The following is a 24,216-nucleotide window of genomic DNA, read 5'->3' on the forward strand; positions in this document are numbered from 1 at the left end:
TAATGGACAGGACCCATAATTCAGGGAAAACCAAAAAGGGGGTTTGCATGGGGTACAAGACATTGTACCATAAATTTAGTAGACCTAAATTTCACACCACAACAGTTTGGCTTGGGAGAGACCCCAAAGACCATCTTGCTCCACCCCTGCCATGGGCAAGGGACACATTCTACCAGACCAGGTTGCTCCAGCGCTGTCCAACCCACCCTTGGACACTTACAAGGATGGGGCACCCACAGCTTTTCTGGGCAACCTGTGCCAGGGCCTGCCCACCCTCATAAAGAAGAATTTCTTCCCAATATCTAACCTAAATTTTCCTTCTTCCAGTCTAGACCCATTACTCCTTGTCTGATCACTACAGTGCCCGATGAAGAGTGCATTTCTGGCTCCCCACCATCTCCTTCAGGTACTGGTAGGTGCTGTGTGGTCTCCACACAACCTTCTCTTATCCAGGCTGGAACTGACCCAAATTTCTCAGCCTGTCTCACTAGGGGATGTGCTCCAGTATTTTTGTCAACTTCATGGCCCCCCTCTTTTGGGAGGGTGGGGAAGGGGAATGATGAGTGACCAGGGTATTAACGCAAATAGCCAGGGGATAAGTCAGTGCTACAGTCAGGCAGGGTGAGTGGCTTCAGGTCATGGGCTTCACCTTGTCACTAGGTCATGATTTATGGTATTTTCAATGATTGTCATTATTGGATTGGAAAAGTAAACCACCACAGATTTAGCATCACCAAGCTAAGGCGTGGATAATGGAGGTGTGCAGCTTTGTTGTTGACACCTGCATTCCCTCCTAAGGCCACACTGCTCATTTTTCACTGTTGGACAGCAGTTCACACTGTATAGCCAAGCTCAATCTTGTTCTCAACCTGTCACCTACAGGGTTTTGAGTTTTTTCTCAGAGATTAAACTCAATTGGAGAAGAAAAGAATTAATTGGCAGTGGCTATTAGCTCCTAACCTAGAGAAGAAAGAGTCAAGGAAATATTCAACCTGGGTCCTGCCGTTTGGCAGATGCCACCCCATAAAGCATTCATGGTTCCATACTCTCGTTAGGAAGCAGCCAATGCTTTTATTATTCACCCTCAGAAGGAAAACTAATGATTAACTTATTATCACTTTATTTTGAGACAGTACTGCAAGAGTGCACATCACCTTACAAACACAGAGAGAAGCTGACACAGGCCTGCCCCGAGGAGTTTACAATTCCAATTCCGCAAACGCTACAAAAAAAAATCTGTGGACAGGAAAAGGCAGACAGGAGAGGTAATGCTGGCAGGTTAAAGTGTGGGTGTTATGAAGGAGGGGATTGTCTCCGGAATAAAAAGCAGGTGACAGAGGGTCAGGCACAAGGAAGTGACAAACAGCAGCAGGATGACAATGTGGAGCACAGGACACCTGGTAAAAACAGATTGTGCAGAGACAGGCGGGCAGCACGTGGAGGAAAACATGGACCTGTGGGCTTTATAATTAACATGTATCACTGCAGCTACACAACACATCATTGTTTCAGCTATTCCAGAGAAGATAACATTGTGAATTATAAATCAGAAGTAGCCTTTTTTATTACTATTGAAAAACCCCAAACCAGTCCGTTCCCATCAGGAATCCTACTGTAATACTATTTTCCATTATAAGCACTTTGCACTTCTAAACTGGGGTGTAGGGAATACCAAAAAGCTCTGTAGATGCAGAAAAAAAAAAATCAAAGGGGGGAAAAAAAGAAGCAAATATGTGTAGTTTAAAGATTTCTTTCCTTTTACCCTACAGTATCTGCTTTAAATTTTGTAACATATTTTCCAAATTCATCAGCCTGTCAAAAGGGAAATCTTCTACTTGAAAACATTTTAGTGATTTACGGACTTAGTTAAAATCTCATTATCCTGCAATTTTCCTTTGCAGACAAAGCATGAAGAGGCCAGGCTTTGCTGTGGGAGTTGAACATTTTCAGTTGCTGTAGCATCACTGCAGTTAAATTGGTGTTTCAGCAAGATTTACCCCCTATTTTTTTTTTCTTCCCAGACATCCGTGTCCAGTTTCATCTCAAGGATCCAGATACAGCTTTACTCAGTGACTGTCACAGTGTAAGTGCCCTATTAAACAGAACAGCACAGATTTTCTCTGCTACTTCTGACATCGTGTCATTGCCTTAGTGCTATAAAGGCTGTGTCAACAGGGCTTAGGTTCTGACAGATTAGTGAAAGCAAAAAGCTGTCACCCTCCCTTCCCCACTCTGTGAATTCTTTTTTTTTTTTTTTTTTTTTTAATACAAATGCAGATTAAATGCATGTGAGAGGCTGTAGAGCCTGGGAGCAGTATCTCCAGAAGGTGCAATCACTTTACACAGCAACACCTTTGACTCTGAGGTACTCACAGATCAGGTTTCTGCTTCCTTACATTCAGTTGGGGTTGCTTCCATGGAGGTCTTTCCCATGGCCACCCTCCTTGCACTCCCCATATGGATCAGGGTAAGGAGGTAGACAGGACATAACAAACCCCAAGTCCTTCAAATTTAGGAACTATGAGAGCAGTAAACCACATTGACCTATATCTGAGTTGTACAGATAAATGCATTATTGATGCTAACTGCTGTGACTCCCTAGTCTTTGGTAGCCCATTTATTTTTTCCCACAAGGTGGCTCATGCACACACGGAGTGCACCAGGAATTCTCTTGGTCCTGGAACACACAGCTGGGAAGCAGCAATGCTGTTTTCCACTCCTAATGTATATACCCACAATTCAATTTCCCTAAGCACCAAAGGATGAGGTGGCCCCACTGCTGCAGGAGCTGCAGCTCTGAAGCTGTTATGCCACGATCAGTAGAGTGTTTGCACATCTTGCATGCAGGTGCAGGTTTTTGATAGATAGATTTGAGACTGCTCTAGAAATTAGTTTGGTTCACAACTGTCAAAATAAAATTTCACCCCCTTAGATCAGACCAGTGTTTCACTTCAGCCCAGCGTGTCTTCTCCAGCTTTGACCAATTCTTACAAGACAGAACATGCAGACAAGTATCTTTCCTTGGCATAACTTTCTTATTTACAGCAACTTTAAATCTCCCTGAGTTAGTGGATGCATCAGACCATTCTTCAACCAGCCTCTTTGTTGTTTTTTTTTTTTTTTTTTAAATAATAGTTCTGTTCCCCACTGCATTCTGCAGCAAAAATTCCACAGTTTGATTTTGCACAGCCCCAGAACATGATCCCATTTGACTGTAAAACCTCCATCTGTATCCACCAGGACATGAGCTCTACTCCTCACAGCTGACCAGCAGCTTCTGACCACCATGGCACATCAGCAGAGATATCAAGCACACACATTCACCAGTTTATCAGATGAAACTGGATTTGAATACATCCCTAATAAAGGGCAGGATCTGGGAACTACAGTAGGGAGGTAGATGGCAGAAATAAAAGTGTGTTCTTCGAAGTATGTGCAGTTAAATTAAAAGGCAGCAGCATCTCCACTAAGACTTCATTAAAATCTGCCACTCTCTATTCCACTATTTTGCTGCAACGTTTGTAACAGGCATTAAGTGAAATAAGAGTGGAAGAAATCACATTCAATTCTGAAGCTGAGGTGGAGGTAATGCTGGGCTAGCACACAAAACACCTTCCAACTCTGCTTTAGGACACTGAGACTATGGATACTGATACTTAATCTGTCAGTCACATCACAAGTATGCTTGAGCAGGAACAGGGCTCTTCTCAAAATATTTATAAGTATTGTAATATAAAATGCAGAAAATCTAGAGAAAGCCCTCTGGCAGTCCAGGTGAGCTGTACCCACTGCTGGTGTGTCTCTGAACATGTACTTAAGACAAGACAGGGGACGAGGAAAATTAATCAAAACTCTGCCTTCTTAATTATTGCTCAAAGAAAATACAGGAAGGACACTAAATCATTACCAAAAGACAAAAAGAGTTCCAGAAGAGTACAGTATTGACAGCAGGCAGTAAGGCTGCCTTGAAACAAACACATTTAATAAAGGCAACACATAAAAAAAAAAATCAGAAATGTGTAAAACCCTCAAGTGGCGAGTCTTTCTGAAACGAATGGTTGAAGACTACAAGGTAGCACGGAGTGCGGGGCAGCAGCGGCGACTGGAGATGGCGCTGCCGGCCCACGGAGCGCCGGCACTGCCACCGGCCGGGGACCCGCGGGGCTCTTCAGGAAAACTGAATCCTGCCCGGCCTGAGCTTCTGCCCCTTCAAACCCCCAGCCAAGGAGTTAACACACTCAGCTTCCAGGTCATTTCTCACGGGAAGGGCGCAGCACGGTGTAGTTTCTTGTGTTTTTCCAACCACAGACATAGACAAGTTGAATGTCTGAGCCTCTGCCAGGCTTTGCAGTAAAACACCACCACTAGGTCTCCATAATTTGTTTTATTTCTGCCCCAACCTTCCCGCAGCCACCAGCTCAGCCCAGTGCAGCCCAGTGCTGTTCCACCCTCACTGCTGCACAGACCTGCTCCCAGCAGCTCCACTCGCTGCAGTGCTTAACAAAGGGCTACAGAGCCTGAGCTACCAACCTCAACAAGAAGGTAAAGGGCAGAAAGGTCTGCTTTAGACAAGGAAAACCTCTATAAAAATAAGCAGGTTAAAAATTCCCTTTGTATTCCCTCCCTGGTGTGAACAGGCCTGGGGCACCTTTACCCACATGTAATGCTCTGACAGTCAGCTTCACCATACAATCAGTGTCACCAGGTGCTCTGTCCAGACAGAGCATCAGCATTGTAGAAGGCTCCTAGAACAGCCAAAGTGGCAGCATTTTGGTCAGTCACAGTAACCTGGTGTTCAGCAGCTTGGTGACCATTACCAGATCAAGGTAAATAAGCTATGGCTAAAGGAAAAATAACATCACCACATCCACCCTGCCCATATGTCCACAGGATCCAGTTACCAGACACAAAAGGAGTGTTCTGCACTCCTGGTTCTTTTCACCAGCAGGTCAGCTCACGTGAACACCAAGGTATCTGAAGCCCCAGACCTCAGCTTCAAGAAACTTCTCCACTTTAGTGAACACACATTGCTGCTCCCCTCCCAGGGTCACATCAGGGGGGAAGAAGAGGCAAAAGGCAACAAGTCTCAAAGCACTTCATCGGTAAACAAGATCCAATTCTTTTGTCAGAGACTCCAGGACTGCAGACAGTTTAAAACACGTACAGGTGAGTTTGTGAACCGGGAAGAAGAGGAATTCCAGGCCTCTCAAGGCTTGGTCTAGGACCAGCAGTCCACTATAGGCTCTTCATTTCAGTGTGGAAGGCAGATCCATTGCTCACAGTCTGTGTCATTTGCAGTAATAAAATGTTTGGGAGCTGTCAGTGCTAGCAGCCAACATTTAGCAATACACTGAAGCTGTGCTCATACACATAGGAATAAAAACCCCTTCCCTGCCTCAAACAGGGATATGTCTGGAGAGACAGTAAAACCACTGGGTCCAGCTACACATCAAGCAGAAAGACCATTATGAAGCCTTGGGGAGGGAGGAGAGTGCAGCTTGCATCTGAGACTGTCAGCCAAGTTTGGGGGAAGAAGGGGAGAAAACAGACTGCAGTGTATTACATTTGCAAACTCAAATTATGGTCTGTCTTCCCTCTTCCCTCATCCCTCTTTTTCCTTCTCTCCCCAGTTGCCTATGCAAACTCTCTGCTGCTGGAGAGTGTGATCAGGGGATAATTTAAGACACAATAGCTGTGTGGCCTTTATAAAAAGGGAAAGTGTCCTGTGTTTTGGAGTAAGGAGTGGGAAGTCTCCTCCTGCCATATATCTGAGGAAAATCTCAGTCTTTATGTCCAGCCCTCACTCCAGTGATGAGCAATGACTGGCAGAGCCAGGGGAGAAAAGTCCTGGCTTACAACCACAGGTAGAACCCACAGACGTGGTAGGAACTTGTACAGGGGAGGTTGTACATCAAGCACCAGTTTAAACAAAGGCTTCCTCAGTGGGAGTGCCATTGATTTTGAAGAACAGTTTGGCATCTTCCATCTTCTGCTTTTTTTCTTTCTCTAGCCTGCGCCTGTAGCAGACCAGGTAGATTGGGAGGCAGAAACCCAGGAGGCTCATGGCAAGCAAGCCAACATTCACCTGCAGGGAGAAAGCAAACCAAAATTAGCCTGGCTAGGAGAAGACAACAACCCAGTCACGCATGCAGCAGTGTCAGAGCCTAGCCCACGTCACCCAGCTGTGGGCAAACCAGGAGACGCCCTGCTCCCTGTGCTGGCAACATCCTCCACTGTTTTTGTATTTACACTCCTGTGCCCAGAGCACCTTGTGTGTACAAGCTAAATGCTGCAAGAGTCTGTCGCTCTGGATTATGGCTGTGGGCGTCTTGTTCCACAAAACAGGCTGTTTGAGCTGCAGGTGTTTCACACCAGGTTTGCTGATTGAAGAGCAACAGGCATTGGCACGTTTAGCCCAGAGACCGGAATTCTCCCCGCAGACCACCCATGTCATGATTTTATTGAGCTGCCCAGACTCTCAGCAAGACACCACATTAGCCCTGCCCTCAATTGCCATTTGGCTCTTTGGACATTAGCATCAGCAATCCAAAATTTACTGGTACTTGGAGCTCATAGTCCTCAAGTGTTGTAGAGTTTTTCCTGAATTTTGAGGTCTGCTCACACTCACTCATTTTAACCTGACAGATTCTGACTCACCACAAACTGTTAGTGGGAAGCATTCCCTTCCTCCCTTTCCATACACCATAAGGGTTACTGACCTTCCTGCCCAGGGAGTCTTTACTCACACAGGGAAAGATCTCCTGGACAGCACCAAGATAACAGCAGACTGAGTGACACACAAAATTACAGCTGTTTTTAACCTTGGTCCATGCACAGGAGTCTTCCTCCCCCAAGAAATGAACCAAAAATCATCTTAATCCCCAAGCTTTCACATCAAAACTGAGAAGAACTTGCCCAGAGGGGGTCTCCTTTCAAAGGTCCCGTCAGTGCCATGAAGAGAGGCTGCTGCAGAAGGGCAAAGAGGGCACTGATCAACGACTGCAGCCCTGTCAAGCTGCCAAACTGAGTCGAGGGGTATCTGTCAACAAAGAAAGCAACAGCATTATTATGTGTCACCTTGACTGTTCACATCACCCAGGTCAGATGACATTCCCAGCCCAGTAACAACACAGACCAACGTGGGAGCACAGTCCCAGACAGGCATAATGTGCACAGCTCCCTCCTGTGCACTGGGTAACTGCCCCTTTTTATAGGGCATTTACATATACACTGTGGTGTACACAGTGCTCTCGAGAGCAAAAGGGAACTGCTGCCAAGGCTGGAGTCGCCTTCTTCAGATTATTCTCATCCTGAGCTCTTAAACTTTAATAATATCAAATCCAGCATTTGTTTTGTTTTGCAGCTCTACTGCGGGCAGGTGGAAGTGCTTATACAGCTCCTATTGCACAGGGAGCAGAGTGTTGATATTTACAAGTTAAAAGCAGGGCCTCTTTATCCAGATGACAACACTTGTGGCTGAGCAATCATTTTCATCTGGTCATAACAATTTGCTCCCTTTGGAAGTGAGTGAAACCTGCACAACAGGTTAGTGTTTTCCTTTTTAGAGGACAAGTCTGTTCCTATGTCAAACTCTAAACAACACTGTTGACTGGCAAGCGCTGGTATCAGATAATATTAATGGAAAAATAAATTTCAGGAAACACCTAACATCTTTCTGCAACTAAGCAGTATTTAAAATGGGTCAGGTTAAACTAAACTTGGAAAGAAAGAAGCAAATCAAAACCTTCAAATATTCAAAGAAGTCATATTCTAAGCAAAAACATCTCAGCTCCAGGAAGTTCCAGAGTTGCAATGATCAAATAGGATTAGTTTACAAGTAAGGTGATATGTACTGCAACATATACTTATTTACCTTGCCCAAGACAAAAATATTTTGGTTCTGGCTGCCAGGGAACAAAAAGTTTATACATTTCTGAAGCAGACTCTTAGATGTGTTTTCCACTCTGGATTCCCCAGACATGGGGATCTAAACCTTTGACAGAAAGAGTCTGCAGAGCTGTGGAGTTTCCATCCATGGAGATATTCAAAACACAGCCAGTTGCACTCCTGGACAACCTGCACTAGCTGACCTTGGTCTTGAGAAAACCTTTCCCACCTCAACAAATCTCCAGTTCCCTGAAAGAGAACAGCTCCTCTTTGTTCCTCTGCCACTCAGCACTGAGGGACAGGTCTGTTTTCAAGGCCAAAAACATTGCTTAATAAGGAAGAGAATATTTAGATTCAGCTATTGATAACTTGCTAAATTGGAAACAGGATTGGTGATCTATCCTGGGAAAGGGAGGAGGCATCACTAATGGTATCTTGAGCAATGTTTTACCAATGACAACTTCAGAGGACAGCAGCAGAGATGTTTTCAGTCACGTTAATGTTTTACCTGGGCACATGCACATATCTGCTCATTACAAGACAAAAAAAAGCCTTGAGCTTTTACTCTATAACCTGAGTGTCAATAGTTTAATCTCACGTGAGGCCCACACATAGCTGTGCCTGGCTCTGTTGCTAAACAAGGAAAGCACCAGGATTTCAGTCCAGCTGTTGGCATGTCTAGAGGTGACTGAGGAAACAAGTTGCATCATTTTTCCCCTGTGACCATGAAGACCTCATTCCTGATCTCCCTCTCCCCTGGGCAGCCCATCACCCCAAACCAGTTTATCTGGCCAGCCACATTTTATAGGGAACCAGAGACTTACACAGCTGCATAGAGGCCTCCCACAGCTGAGTGGATGAATCCTCTCACAATTGTGTGCAAAATGAAGGACAGAATCTGAAAAAAGAAGCAGAAAAATGTCACATCCTAGACACCCACTCAGGTGGGCCAGACCCCAACACCAACCATCCCTAAAAGCTGTTATTTTTAGGTAGAATTGGGAAACCCAGACCCAAAAACCTGAGATAATGCCACGAGGGAAGAAATCTGTACTTGTCTCCAGGCACTGCTTTTCCTCACTCTGCACACACACAAGACCTCTCTCATTTGTAGGTGGCACTTCTGCAAGGACATGTCCCCAGCAGCCCATGGCCAGTATCACAGTGCCTTCCCATGGCCACCAATTTGGTTAATTTTCCACAGGTTATTGCAGACAACACACAAGTATGAGCAAACTGCAGCTGTTTGCCTACATCATCAAGGCGTGCTTAAGTGTAGCATAAAAATCACTAAACTCCTCTGCCAAAAATAGGTGGTGCCACAGAATAAATATTTTAACAGGTTTATAATCCCACAGGTACCATTGGGCACAGCATTTGACGCAGGAATAACCTGCTGCACACATCACTGTGTTATGCTTCTTGCAGCAAGTTCTTCCAACCTTCAGCAGCTTAAATCAAGCCCAGTTTAAACGTACAGGCACTGCTGAGGGGATCTTGGTGGGCAAGAATTCTTTGTCACACAGGCCAGCAAATTCTAAACCAACTGGCATTTTAACTATAGCTGCTTGTCCAGGTTTTCCCAAGAGATCTAAACTGCACAGTGTTATTTGTTTCAGACCTAGAAGTGGGGCTTCCAAAGCAGGATGGAAGTTTCCCAGCAGTGCCAGTCCCAGCCTTCCTGCCAACACCAGCAGGTTCTCCTGGCACTGTCCAGTCATTCTGCCAGCCCCCCACCCATTTCACCTACTCACCTGCAGGGGGAGGTTAGGAATAAGACAGGTGATCCCAAATCCAACCAGCAGGAAGTTGGTGAACACAAAGGCATTGGTGGCGTTGGTGATTTTCTGGATCTGGCGGTCACGCTTTTTCTTTTTCTTGTCACCTCTGGAAGGACAGCAAAACCTGTGTTACAAACACACTTCCAGCAGCTGCTGGAACTCACAGCAAGACTCTCCACACATCACACCAACTCTATCTACACCACTGTGGCTACAGATCTGCCTGTGGAGGTGCTGGGATCTCCACCAGTGGAAGCTGAGGAACATCTGGGTAATTATTTCAGTGCTGTTACTCTTCCTCTTAGGCTAGGAGGGAAGTCTGAGCCTCTCCTGCTACAACTTAAATTTGCTCTTCTTGACTGATCTCAGGGGACATGGAAGATAGTCTGCTCCTTTCCTCTGCAATTATCAAGTCTTCCTTCAGGCTTTCTTTTCTAGAATACTGAAGAGACAATATTCTTTCCAGTCCTTCATCCCACAACACACAAGGCAGAGCAGAGGGGGCCTGCCAGGTGGCTGCATGTCCCTTGTGGCACACACTACGCACTGCTCAGCGTTGTTCTCCTCATTCTCTTCTGAGCCATCATCACACTCTTTCATTTTCCAGTCCATGATACACCCGATCACAGGCGCTGTCAGTAGGCACAGCAGCTGCAGGACCCCAAAAATGGAAGTGTAGAGAGCCACTGCAGGGGGAAAAAAAAATTAAAAATAGTTTTCAGTCCAAGCAATACAAAAAAAAAATTACAAAAACCTTCTCGATGATCACCTCTCTTATTAAAAGCCAGCCATTCATGAACCTTCCAGACAAGAGAAGGGACATACTGGGCACACTTCCTGCAGTCATTCTGATCCTGCACTGGAATTCTCTGGGCAGCAGCAGGTAGGGCTCCAAAAACGGGGACACGGCACCCACTTAGTGCCAGTGAGGTTTATTCTGGGCAGGACTGGCAAGAAAAGCTTTTATAAGCTTTGTGTGCTGCACAGCCAGACCTGCTTTAGTCATCCCCTCTCCTGCCTTGGTGCAGCTACAGCTTCTCCAGCTGGGATGCTCCAGTGAGAACAATCAGGCTGGGAAGGCGAGGACTAACCCAGTTTGTGCTGAATGGACAGGTTTGGAAGAAAGGGGACAGGAGACTAACATCAAAAAAAAAATCACAGCATTTATGGAGCAATTATTTAAAAGGTCAGAGTGATGAAAATTCCGTGCTACCGATGAGAGAAGTGTCTCCATGGCTTGCTAAGGGAAAGCTGATGCCAGCAGACTCAGAAGAAATTGTCTCCTCCTGTTACTGAGCAGTTCCCCCACCCTGCAAGGCTTTTTTCCACTTCCTCTCGGCAGCCCACGTGATGAGTGAGGCACCACGCAGAAGGGCTGGTGAGTCATGGTGTGCCACAGCTCCGAAATAAGGATGTAGCTCTGAAACTGCCCATCTCAGCACAGAGCACAAGTTAGAGCCCTATAAGCAGAACAGCTCAAATTTTAATTTGTCCCTCCCGTTTTTTAGGCTAGCCAAGGCAGCACAGCCAGGATTTCCACCAAAATCCACTTGGTAATGGAGAGAAAGTTTCCAACAAGCCTCTCTCTCTTTCCTAAGCAGTTGCAGCAAACCCCAGCAGGGCTGCTCTGCTGTGCCCAAGCATGGCACCCAGTGATCTTTTCCTGGCTCCAGCTGCTGGCAAAGGAGCTGAGAGGAACTTCCAAACTCACATTTGTGGCCCCGTTCCTCCCACAAAGGCAAGCCCTGAGGTGACCCCACATCCCCTCTCATTATAGCAACTGCTGCAGCCAAGAGAAACAGGTGGCATCACTCTCTATGAACACTGCAGGAGCTGATTTACTGGTGTCTGGTTATTTTTTAATAGAGGGTAAGAAGCAAGCCACGCTGTCATGTTTTGCCTCTTTATGCTACCCTGAACACTTAATCTTAGGCTCTAAACAGCAAGGGCAGAGGCCAGCTTGAATCAGGGAGTGAAATTTATGGGGTCAGCAAGAGAAGGGGAGGAAAGACAGTAGCTGCTACAAAACAGGGCCTCCTCAGCATTATCTGTCATCTTAAAAATCATTCTTTCCCAAGGAGAAAAAGCAAGAATGCTTAGCAAAGGAAGCACACACGGGCACAAGGCTTTATATTCCATGTTCTTTTCTGTCAAAAAGATGCTTTTCCCTCAAAACTACCCTGAACATGAACCTCAAAAAACTGAGTTTTCCAGCCCTGATTCTCCCCAAGTCTCTCAGTATCACCACATTAGAGAGCAAAGTGACAATTTACGAAAGACAGACAAATTTCAGGTTCTAGGCATAACAGGTCTACTCTCCCCTGCCTTCCTACAACACAATTACACAGTCATTTATAGAATGAACCCTTAAGCTTCTTCCTCATCTTTTAGGGGCCTGCAGCAGGTAAGTTGCCACAAGCTGAATGTTCTCTCCACCTTTTGGTTTCCTGACAGGTCTAAGTCACCACAACCTGAAGAGAAAGAACTTCCAAGGATGTTGTGCCTCACTGCAATCAACGACTTCACGACTTATCTGCATGCTTTTTCCCCACATCCTTCTCTCCTGCTCTGCTCCGGGGAATATTTAACTTTTCTTTGATGACAACACTTTGCAGGGTTTGACCCAGCTCTCCTCTTCCTTCACTCAGTGCTCCCAAGGGGCAGCTGCAGGTGGAGGGAGCTCTCTGAGCAAATCCCACCCAAGAGAACAAACGCAGGAAGAACGAGGAATGCGAGGGAGCAGCATCCCATCCTCTCCTGATGCACACACAGATTACATTTCTAGAGAGCTGCACGTGCCTTGGAACTGCTCTTGCAGCAGAGCCTGACACTGCTGAGACCAGACAATAACACTGTTTTGCTGATGCCATGGAAACACCAAGACAGTGACTGCACTGCAATGAGCCCAGGCCACATTCAGGGGAGGAAAGGAAAAAAATAGGAAGGAATCTTAAAGGTGGCACAGAAAAGCTGCAGTATGCTCAAGGGGCACAATCCCTGTTTTAGCAAGGAGCTTGATCTAAGCAGAATTGGCAGCTTATATAGTTAATATTAATTCTGAAATTCCAAGGAGGGGAGGAGAGGGAAAGAAATGAAAATTAAATTAGCACAGTAAGCCAGGGTAAAAATAGTAATAGTTTTAAATAAAGCAGTGTCAAGAGTTATAAAGTAAGCAGTGTTGGGAAAGGTAGGCAGTGTGAAGTTTGTCCTTTTTTGCTGTTTAATGTCTAAGCTGGCTCCTGAGCCAGGAGATAAAGAGCTAAATGCTGCAGGCTTGTCAAAGGCTCAAGAAACAAAGCAATTCAGGGAATGCCAGGGCACTTGGAGTTTCCTGAGTTTCCTTCCCTCCCCCAGAGCTCACTCCTGTTTTCAGAGGAGTGCCTCTTGATTTATCAGCTTCATGCAATCCAGATTTAACAAGTTCAAACTGGATCTTGCTACAAAGCACAAAAACAAAACAAAAAAAAAAAAAAGGCTAAGTCCTGTTTTGCAATCCTGGGTATTTTTTGACAGTAAACTAATGTACTCTTTCCTGTTTGCTCCATGAACTCCATCAGAACTATAAATGCAGGGAATCCAGCGCAGGGAGCACCCCTGAGCCTCCCCAGCACCCACCAAGCTGCACAAAAATCTGATTTCCCTTCTCCCACCCCTGGGTGCTGGGCTGAGGCACTGAGTCCAACCATTTACTCATGAGAGTCAGCTGCTCTGCATTCTCGGCTTGCTTGGGATAAGTTAAGCAAGTACCTGATGAAACAGGTTTTCCAGTTAAAATAAAAAGTATCAGAGTCCACCCCCAGAGGTTACTTGTAACAGTTTATGCGGGGATATAACATGGGGTAGTATTTGACAGACACAGGGCTAAAATTAGCTTGACATTCAAGAGTCTACCTCGCTGCCCCTCTGTGCTGGGCTGGTTCCAGCCCTTCCCTGGACCCTCCCAGCAGCTGTCAGTGCACTTGGACACCATGGATTGCCCTATACAGAGGGTATCTGCTGAGTAATCAGCTGCTCTGCCTTCACTGACCGGGTCTGGGTCAGCTCCCAGCCCCAGGGAACAGGTAAAGGCCTTCAGAGGCTCCCCCACCTTGACTTTCATCTCCAGACAGGAACTCAAGGATGGTGTTCATGGCTCCCATGTAGAAGATGAGCCTCAGCTGAGTGACACACATGGTGATAAGGCTGAGCAACAGGATGGGACTGAAGACACTCTTCATGAAGGAGGGAGTAGCTGCAGAAGGAATAACAGTCTCTGAAGGAGGCAGTATACCCTGGCAAACATTTACAATTCTGCCTCTGGCCTAGTAGGTCCTCTCCTGGCTAGAAGTGCCAGTGGCAGCTCCAAGGAGTTCACCTGGGGCCTTACAAACTCCCATAATCAACAGCAGCAGATGCCTGAGTTTGGCTAGGGGCAAAGAAGCAGGAAAAAAGGCTCCCATGATTTGGTGGATTAGGACAAAAAGAAGCCTCAAAATTTGCTTTCACCATCAAGGCCAGGTTGGACAGGGCTTTGAGCAAAGTGTTCTGGTGGAACGGGCGGAATGAAATGATCTTTAAGGTCCCTTCCAACTGATGCTATGATGCCCCTGGGTAAAGAAGGCTTGGTCATGATGGCAACAACCCCCCTAAGAAGGCAAGAGTGACCACCTACCCTGCCTCTCTGCAGCCACACCAGCTCCCACGTGCTGTCCCCACCACGGGCCACACCATTTGTACTCAGAGAAGGACACAAGGACAGGATTCCTTATATAACTTGTGTTCCAGCCCTGGTGGTTGGCACGAGGCCCTGGCAGCACCTGGATCACATATTGCTCCCTTCCAAACAGACCTGGAGCTGTGCAGGGAGGCCAACAGGCCTGTGCCAGCACCCTGGGGCACCCACAGAACCACACCTGCACTGTCAGGCTGGCACTTCACTTCCAGGTCCACTGTGGACAGACAGAGTTTGTTGTTCTCCTGCAGAGCTGCCGGCTCCTTGGGGCCCTTCATGGAGCTCCCCACGCTGAGCCGGCGCCCCACCGTCGTCACTTGCTTGTAGAACTGCTTCCCAGTGATTTTGTGGTCAAATCCCAGCCAGCTGAACTTTATTTTCACCCTGTTGGGGTAGCAAAGGGCGTGAGAGCTGCGACACAGGGTGAGGAGTCAGAGGCAGCAGCGTTTGCAGGAGTCAGAAAGGCTGTTTGTGGATTTAAGGCACTGGTTTCTATTACAGACCCACAAATGGTTTCAATCCAGAGCACACTGAGATACTCTCTCTGGGCCAACTTGGCATAAATCAATATAAAAATACTTCTGACCAGGAACAGATCGTTTTTCCTTCCTAATTCCCACAGTTTGGGAAGCTCCACTTTCCACAGATATCCACATGTTAGTGGCAGGCAGAAATCCTCAGCCTAAGGGGTGGCAGCAATAAACAACTTGCAAAGGGTTCCCTGTCTACTCCTCTAAATTCTTTGTGCCAGCTCTTCCTAGAGGATTAGGAATGGGATTAGCCCTGGAGACTTACGAGTAGTCCATGTCTTCTGGTCCTGGGAAAGGCTCCAGGGGCCAGTTGAAGAAGCAGTTGAGGAAAACGAGTCCTGCACAGCTGGCCCAGACAAGCAGAATAAGGATGAAGGAGACCCCAAAGTCATATATAACCTGGGAATCACAAAGGAATAGGGGTTTGGATACAGGAGCAGAAAAATGCTTGAATATTCTTGCAGTGAAGTCTGAGAGGAATGGGGAAAGAACATCATGATCCACTTAAAATGAGTTAAAGTCAAGTGGTAACAAAAACCAATTTTGTGACAAGAGACCCTGTTGGAAAATCAGCAGGAATTTCCCTGCACACCTGAGACTGCAATGAAACATCCCTGGTTCAGAACCAGGTGATCTATGAAGGCAGTCCAGGTGACCATCTCATGTCCCTTCAGGGCCATTTGCCTGCAATAAATAATGTTCAAACCCAACCACTGGTGATAATCACACAGATAAAAAAATATACTTATGTGTATTTTAAAAAATTAAATATATGTATATATATGCACAACTTAGAGATTAACAATGCAACTTTTTCTAAAAAAACATCTTTAGTTTTTCACTTCAACAATTTTCTATCTGCTGCATTCTTGAGGGGGTCACTTGGGAAGTCTCTAATACAGACAGGAACCGAATCTTGCAAATGCACATCCCTAAAAAAGTGCTTTAGCAAATAGTCCCTCTTTCTTGCCACATTATTGCTAAATGAGGCAAGACACCAGAACAATACCACCAGTCACAAGCCTGGATCCCACAGCCTCACCTTGATTCCTGGAAAAGTCACAGCAGAGGAAGCATAGGAGCCAATCATCAGAGCAATGAACGTGGAACGAAGGTCACCAAACATGTTGGGCAGCTAGGGAGAGAGAGAAAAGTCAGTTGAAACAGGTTGCTGCCAAGGGAACAAAGCTTTCTCAAGAAGATAATGGCATTTAGGATTAACTCTCCAGGATACCAGAATGTGAAGCAGCCAGTTTTATTTAGGCATGACTTAGCTCTTCAAGATATTACTCTGCAGGTTGCACTGGTGTCTCCAGAGACAGGCAATGTCTGCATTCCAAGATTTATGTGCTTACTGACGCTGCTTCTTTCCAGACTGACAGCATATTTTGCACCATTCAACTTTAGCACAGGAGCATTTGCTCCAGCTCTTGTGCTTTCTTTAGGAGTTCCTTACTCCGAACCTGGAGCCACCACTTTTCCTCTCCCACAAACACATGCCAAATTTCTCCATTTATCACCTTTTTGTCAAGGGTTTTTAGACACACGATACAGTCCTTAACACACTCTGCAACACCTTGAACTGCCAGCTTTGTTTATGCACCTTGGGTCAGCACCCAAATCCTTTGCAGCAGACCAGAAAGTTCCTGTTATAACAAGAAGGAACAAAGACAAGCACAAACGGTGCTGCTGTTTGCATTTCCATTTCTAGCCATCTCCACAGCTCCTTCTGTGGCAGCAGACTCTCTCTGCTGATCATTTCTGCATCACTGGGATGGCTCAGATGCCTCAGCACACTATCCCAGAGCTAGGTGCAGGGAAGGAATCACCAACACCAGATATCCAAGGATTTACTGCTCAGCACAGCTACTGGGCTCTGCAGCAAGCAACACCTGACATTGCAACCCCTGCCACCCACCCCAGTTCCGTGCCTGTGCTCCCATCAGGTGTGCTGGCACTGCTGAGAGCAGACCAGGCTGGTTCTGCAAGGATCTGTTGGGAAAGCAAAGCTCTCAGTAAGGACAGACAGCAGCAACCACTTCTGCCACCTGAATAGCAAAATCACTCCCAGGATGGCTCACTAGCCCCTGCTTCCACTCAAGAGCCAAACGCAGAAACAACTGGGAGACTTTCCTACTCTCCTGGGAAAGGAAGAACTCCCTGTTTTCCTAAACAACCAGAAGTGAACAAGTTTCCATCACTCACTAATGCTGGCCTGGAAATTACAGGGAGAAGCCCTGAAGTTGTCAGGCTGTGGAGAGCTGGGCTGATACCTCCTGAAGCTGGTCAATGGGCAGAGATTCCGCTGCAGGCTGCCTGATTTCCCTCCCAACCTCCTTTTTATTTTTTTGGGTCACTAACTCCCCAAATCCACTGGAGCATCACTACCACGTCAGCCTCAGAGGGCCTCAAAGCAGGACACTGCAGATGCCTTCTAGGACTGGAAGCACAGGCAGCCTTTCCTCTGTGCAAAGAGGCTGCTGAACAAAAACTGATTCTGAGAATAACAGAGCAAGCAAATGCTGCCATCACACCCCCCTTGCACAGGGCTGAAAAACAAACCCATCCTTCCCAGGAACAGCATATAAGGCAAGCAAATCTGGCTTGTGTCACGGCGTGTTTACAAGGCAAGTATTCCTGTACAGGAGCACTCCGGGACCCATCTGGCTGTTTATCATCACTGCAGAGCTTCCTATACACTGCAGCCTGCAGGTCCTCACATAACCCCGGGGCTGGGGAGCAGCAGCAAGGGATGTGCTGAGCCTGATGCTGCCCGTGAACCCCAGAGGACCAGGAGGAGGAGGAGGAGGAGGGGGCAGGAGAGGCTGCGCTGCTCTGCGGAGCATCCCCACACCCATCGCTGCCGATCCCCGCATGCGGGAGAGCTGCCAGCAGGCTGCTCCCGGGAGCTGCAGACAGGAAACGGCTCAAGGATCCAAAGGTCTGTTACCAGGCGCTGGGAAAAAAAAAAAAAATAAAATCTCCTCTTGGAAGCACTCGGCCTGAATTTACACGCTCCCAGAAAAGCCGCATCATCTGCCGAGTGGAATATGTGAGGGTTGTAAAACGGGCTGGTCGCTGTCACCAGGATGGGTGTTTGGTTCGTCACAAACGTCCCCAAACCTTAAAAATAATGTCCAGAAATTACAACAAAACTGCTGCTCCTGCTGGGGGAGCTCAGGGCAGGGCAAGAGCTGCATAAACACAGCTGCTTCTTGGCTCGGGCTGGTTTTCCCCAGAGATCCAGAGTCCACAAAAAGCCTTTTTCATACAGCAGGCAAGGAACTTCCAGGTGTATCCTTCTCTGAGGGCAACTGGAGACACAGAACAGGCAGCCATGAGCAGGAGAACCCAAGGCTGCTTGTGCCTTGATTGAGACAGAAGTCCTAGAAAGGCTGAAGATTTCCTCAAATCCAATTTGGCACCGAGCAAGCAGCTAGATTTAAAAAAATTGGGCAGAAGAGATTTAATGTCTTATCCAGCCCAATCAAAGCAGAAACTGCAAACACTGAGCACTTGGAAGGAAGAAAGGGACAGAGGGGAGATGAAGGGGGGAAAAGTCCCTTCAAGACCAGAAAACCTCTCAGACTCAGTGCCAGCACTGGCAGTGCCTCTGCAGGTCTCATCTAAAGACCAGCTACAAAAATAACATGCAGTATTTACCAAGTCATTTTTCATACTGTCTTTATGGTAGCAAGCATTGGAAAAAATGAACCACAGAGAGGAGGGATTAAAAAAAAACCCCAAACACCCAACAAAAAACACAAGCCACGGAGCAAGTAAGCCTTGTTTTTCTGCCACCAAAAAGGATCTAATCCTCATTCTGATCTCATCCCCGCAGGCCAGAAGTGACTCCTCCACTAACTTCTGCCCATTCTGGTATGACAGCTCCAATTCTGCAAGACCTATGACGACAGAGAGTCTTAAGCCTCTTGTTTAAAGGTCACTAATACTCATTGTACTATCAGCTTTATGCCCTGTCACAAAGACACCCAGTGAATGTTGCCACACGTAACTGTTTTTTACTGGAGTCCCTGATTCAGGTCTGTAATCCTAAACTAATAAATCATTTCCTCTTGCAGATTTTTTCTCATCTGCCCTACAGTGAGTTTATAATAATTTATATTGTTTTCCAGCTTTTCCCTGGAGACATTCCATATACAGAAGATAGCACAACACTGCTACCAAATCCTGTTTCCCTCCTCTTGCAAGGACTGTTTGAAAGAACAGTAGAAAAAAAAAAATCAAGGCATTGAGAACTAGACTACTGAAAATGGTATTTTTGTTCAATTAAACTTTGTTTTCCCTATTGGGGGTGTATTTGGAAGTTAGACAGACACTAAAAAAAAAGTTCTGCAGGAAAGCCTCAAACTGCCCCCTTCACCCAAAGCACATGGAAACTCCTGTTCCCATTCTCCAACAAACAAAAGCTCATAGAGCCCAAAATTCTCCTAATATTTCCAAGCAAAGAAGATTCCCTACAAAGAGATGTTCCCCCTCTTCTGACTAAAGGGGGCTGTTTGCAGCAGAAAATCAGAGGAAAGCAGCTGTAATTCTTTGAAAGGAAAACAGGACAGAGAACAATCTATAAAAGGCTCTTTGTGGTAATTTATCACACATGTTTATTTCTTTGCATGAAATAGCTTCGGAGCAGAACCAGCGCCAGATTCCTGTGTTGCTGTCAGAGCCACCAGCACAGATCTGTTTCCATTTCCAATCTTCACTTATTATTGGCCAAGACCAAGTCACGAGGCAGAAATCTCCCCTCTGCATTTTAACAACAGGCACAGCCTGACCTTGTTCCCAGAACTGGGAACCGTTTTTGCTGGCTGCCCCCTCCTCCCCAAGCCACAGCCCAGGCACCCAGGAACAGCAGCTTGTTTTGGCTCCACAGCTTGCCATGTGCTTTCATGATACCCTGGGGACTTGTTGATGAAAAAGGCTTTAAACTCAAGAGGCAAAAGCTTTGTGCACCACTGTCCCAGGCTCTAATCCTTGGAGATCCCCTTTATCCCTGTCTGAGGGTCCCTGCCATCAGATCACACCATGTCCCAGGAGCTTGGATCACCTGAAGCCCCACAAGCTGGGCTTCAGGGACACCCTGCCACAAAGCAGCAACCAAAACCTGCCTGAGGTGGCCAAGCACCATTGCACCAGTGGGTCTGACCCATTTCCTGGAGCACCTCAGGTCACCTGCAGCTGGCAGGAGCAGGGAGTCACCTTGCTGTGACTTGTATGTGCCTGTGGCAGCCAGACTGAGCTCCCTTGGCACTGGGACAAGCAGGGCTCATCTCCTTGGTGTTGAACACCCTTACAAAGGCCTTTTGAGTGTCCCCTTTCAGTGTTCAGCCCACCCCTCACGGGCACAAAGTGGAGCACAGCATATTCAGGCCAGGTCTCCCACAGCCCACGAGCCACGGAGTTGTCCCCAATGTCCCTCCCTCGCCTGTCTCCAGGGGCCACAGCTGGAAGGAATCCACAAAGTATCACCCAGGACAGCAGAAGATGGTTTTTGACACACCAAGTGCAGCTTGCAGGCAGAATGATAAAGCTGTAAGCTGCCAACAACCAAAACACAGCTGGTTCTAACAGGCAGCAGCACAGCTACGCCTGGTGCAGGTGAAGAAGTGCTTCCCTCCCACTTTAGGCTATTTTTAATCACATTCACACGCCTCAGGTACCAAAATGCCTCTGTGCAGCTGCACAAGCAGCTACACCTGCCCGTGGATTGGAGAAGTCAGGCCTGAAGCCATCCCAGCTCCTTGCAGAACACACTGAGGGGATGGGCTCCACCCGAGGCATCTGTGTGACCTCACAACATCACTGCCTCCTTCAGACCTCCTCAAGGCTTGGATCTCCTCTTGGAAGAGCTGACCTTTTTCCTGCTGCTGCTCTTCCTTGGCACTGCAGAACTGGCTCACTAATGAGGGCACTAATAAGTGGCTTTGCTTACTTCTGCTGCTAAAAGCCACAGCACAGCACACCCAATCTATTCCTGCCCTATCCTGCCCTCACTCACTCCTATCATCACCAGTGGTCCTAAAATAATCTGTGACCCCTTAATAATCACCCAGAGAGACAATAATCAATGCTGGCAGCAGCAGGATGGGAATCCTCTCCTCTCCCACAGCATTACTGATGTGCTCCTCTCCTCCTTGCCTTTATTTGAAGCAGAATGACATTTGCCCCACAGCTCCCTGGGGTCACAGCCAAGGCTTCCAGTGAAGAACACCACATATGAAGGAGAGAGCAACATCTACAGAGAGTTCTGAAAGCTTTGAATATATGAAAGCAACAGCAGCAGCAAAACCATGGGGCACAGAGTGCTCTCTAAAGCCAGCCTCTGCCAAATTTAGGTCTCAGGACTTCAGCCAGTGTCTAAGCCCTGTTAAATTAGAGGTAACTTTAACAGGAAGTTTTACTTCAACAGCCAGTTCACTGTAGTGCAGTTCAAATCTGAAAGTTTTCAACTACAACTCAGGGGGAAAAAAAAAATAAATAAACTCGGTGCTTCCCAGGCTTGTTTTCTGGGCGACTTTCCACTGAGCCCTGTTTGAGCCACACTGACAACAATCAGGGTAATGAGGCAGAAAATAAAGCAGTTATTTGGAGAATGATACTGCTTCTGCCTCCAGGCAGAAAGAACCCCAAAACGCAGAGATCCAGCTGACAGTTGTTGACCAAAGCTTTCCATACAATCCTGAGCACATCCAAGTGGGCTGTGCACACCCAACTCAGCATTTCTTAGGAAGCCTGTGAGGGGCTCTCACCCTTCTGAAAAGCAAAACCTTTTGTGGTCAAGAAGAACCATGTTCCTGGGGTGAGATGCAAACTGAGCTTGCAGAAAGCTGGTCATACCCAGCTGCAAGGGTTTGTGCCCTGCTGATTCTTCCTGCACTATGTCAATGCTAAATCCAGTGCAAACACACATCCAGCCTGTGCCAAGCAGCTGAGCACTGCATGTACAGGCACATTATGAGTCCTAGACAAAAACATTTCCTTTTTTTTCCCCCCCACCTTCACCTGAGATAAAAAGGGCAGGTAAAAAAAAAAAAAAAAAAAGATTGGGGAAAACAAGCTTTAGAATAACAACCAAGGACTCATTCCCAAGGGTGACTGACCCTTTGTACCAAACACAAACACGTGCTATTCAAGCCACAGGCAGAAGATCCACTCTGTTCTTGCCTGCCAGCCCAGCTCACAGGCACAGTGAAGGATAAAACAGTCAGGTAGTAACTCTTAACTTACCGTGAGCGATGTGAAGGTCATGCACATCCCACCAAAGCCATTCAGAGCCAGGGCAATGAATATCAGCACAGACAGAGCTGCAAGAATAAAAAAAACCTGCCCTCAGCTCCCACTGGGGTGCAGAGGGAAAGGAGACAGCGCCCTGAGGGCTTTGGTCCTGACATGTGAAAACCTCAGTGGATCAACACCCTCAGGATGTGTCACACTGACCCAGCACCCATGTCCCCAGCCACACAGACTGAGAGGCACGAGGCTCTCCTCCAAGACACAGCTCATGATGGGAGGGAAGGGTCCCTTTTCTCTAATGATCAGACTTGCTCATCCGGCTTGTCTGATGGGTCTCAGAAGGAAGATTTACTTGAACAAACAATCCAAAGTGTTGTCTCACTATCTGCTCTTGAGGAGCAAACGCCATCTACCTCTGGCAAAAAAGCCAATTACACATTGTGAGCTATCACCCATTTCCCAACCCTGGAAAAGGCATGAGCTCATTTGGAATTGCTCCTTTACAAGACATGGCCCTGCCCAAACACAAAACTAAGAGACCTGGGCATCTCAGACGTTTGGCCCTTGCTACACTCTCCACTTGGTGTTGTGAAACACCAGCCCTTCCCAGAGCCACTTGGCTCCCTCAGGCTGGCAGATTGCTTGGCTTGCGTCCCCAGCAAGACCCCAGTACTGCACTGGAGGAGGTGGGGATGACAGTGTGAACTTTGCTTCCCCAAAAAGCCCAAACCACAGCCCTGAAGTGCTCCCGGCTCAGCAGAAAGATGCCAACTTACAGTCAGGGTTACTGGCGCCGTACGCGATCAGCACGCAGGACACGGCAAAGCAGGCACTGAAAGGGAACCAGAGCCATGAGTTTCTCACAAACAGCCCTACCCACACTGAATTACAGCTGCTTCCACCTCCTCAGCAGGGCAATTGCTGTAAGAGAGAGGGAAGCTGGCAATCTGGAAAGAGAAATCCAGGGAAATACCCAAATATTAGTGGCAAACAAGTATTGCAGGCAAGCCTTGCACAAGGGCTGGGGCAGGAACCTTTCCTCCCAGCACTGACACAGCTCTGTCTGGACCCAAATTCCCACTGGTTTTCCAGCACAGTTTTCCCAGCCCTCACCTCAGGGTGACCAAAGGCAGCAGCAGCAGCCTTTGTCCTGAGCCCCAGCACTTAACTCCTCTCTGGTAGGGTCTGACTCAGAGACTTGCCCTGTTTTTCCCACTCTGCCCACAGGCCAGTTTGGTTTCTGATCTAGTTCACTGCATTAAAATTGTGACAGTTAAAATAGTGCTGGGGTCCACTGATCCCAAAAGTCACTAATCCCTAATCCATGAGTCACTAGTCACTAATCTATGACAGAAGCAGTTGACAACCTCACTGTTCAAGGCAGAAAGCAACACACACCACGTGGAAGAGAAGGGCCCTGGGAAAGGCAACAGGACATGTTTATCCCCAAGTTAACTCCCCAGCCTGCAAACAATGATGTAACATCTTGGTTTTGTGCCTCTCAGGACATAGCTCCCAGCCCAAGGAGAAAGCTACCCTCCCTGACTCACAAATGACTCCAGCTCTTCCTCCAGGCTCCATCTGGACAAGGATCACAGAGCAGCACTGCAGAGCTGAAGTGTGGACACGGAGTTCCAGGCCCTTCCCTTATGGAGCAATCCACTGTGCTGGCTGAAATCACCCCAGAGCTCTGCTGTCCTGTGCAGATCCCAGCCCCGTCCCCTCAGAGTCTCCCCAAGGCTGCAGGGACCCCCAGGGCAGCCCGGCAGGGTGGGAATGGAGCCCTGCACACCCACCTGCCCAGCAGGCGCAGCTTGCGGGGGCCGTACTTGTCCATGACAATTCCCAAGGGCAGCGTGATGGCACTGAGCAGGAAGGAGCCGATGGTGAAGGCCAAGTTCAGCATCTCGTCCTGGGCGTTGCAGGAAGGCCATTTGTGCTCTGAATCTGTGCTGTTCTCCAGCTCAGAGCTGTTGGTGGTGGTCTCTGCATGGGGTGAGAGAGGACAGTGTTGTCAGGGTGAGGCATGAAGCAGGAAGGAGGGAAGGGAAAA

General features: G+C 47.4%; 1 protein-coding gene across 1 annotated transcript in view; it reads right to left on the reverse strand.

Annotated features, from left to right (window-relative positions):
- Nucleotides 1–1,103: 1,103 nt before the first annotated feature.
- SLC43A2 (solute carrier family 43 member 2) overlaps nucleotides 1,104–24,216 on the reverse strand; it is a 30,162-nt gene continuing 7,049 nt past the window's right edge. Inside the window, exons 2-13 of the mRNA XM_066333317.1 lie at nucleotides 23,960–24,149; nucleotides 22,940–22,995; nucleotides 22,158–22,234; nucleotides 15,952–16,044; nucleotides 15,175–15,308; nucleotides 14,561–14,763; nucleotides 13,756–13,899; nucleotides 10,216–10,354; nucleotides 9,642–9,774; nucleotides 8,712–8,785; nucleotides 6,916–7,039; nucleotides 1,104–6,085 (exon numbers count right to left, since the gene is read on the reverse strand). Coding sequence (XP_066189414.1) covers nucleotides 5,924–6,085; nucleotides 6,916–7,039; nucleotides 8,712–8,785; nucleotides 9,642–9,774; nucleotides 10,216–10,354; nucleotides 13,756–13,899; nucleotides 14,561–14,763; nucleotides 15,175–15,308; nucleotides 15,952–16,044; nucleotides 22,158–22,234; nucleotides 22,940–22,995; nucleotides 23,960–24,149 — 1,529 coding nt within the window. The 3' untranslated portion in view covers nucleotides 1,104–5,923. The remainder of the gene's footprint in view (nucleotides 6,086–6,915; nucleotides 7,040–8,711; nucleotides 8,786–9,641; nucleotides 9,775–10,215; nucleotides 10,355–13,755; nucleotides 13,900–14,560; nucleotides 14,764–15,174; nucleotides 15,309–15,951; nucleotides 16,045–22,157; nucleotides 22,235–22,939; nucleotides 22,996–23,959; nucleotides 24,150–24,216) is intronic.

The sequence above is a fragment of the Sylvia atricapilla genome, chromosome 20, assembly GCF_009819655.1.
Source record: "Sylvia atricapilla isolate bSylAtr1 chromosome 20, bSylAtr1.pri, whole genome shotgun sequence".
In the NCBI taxonomy this organism is placed as follows: Eukaryota; Metazoa; Chordata; class Aves; order Passeriformes; family Sylviidae; genus Sylvia; species Sylvia atricapilla.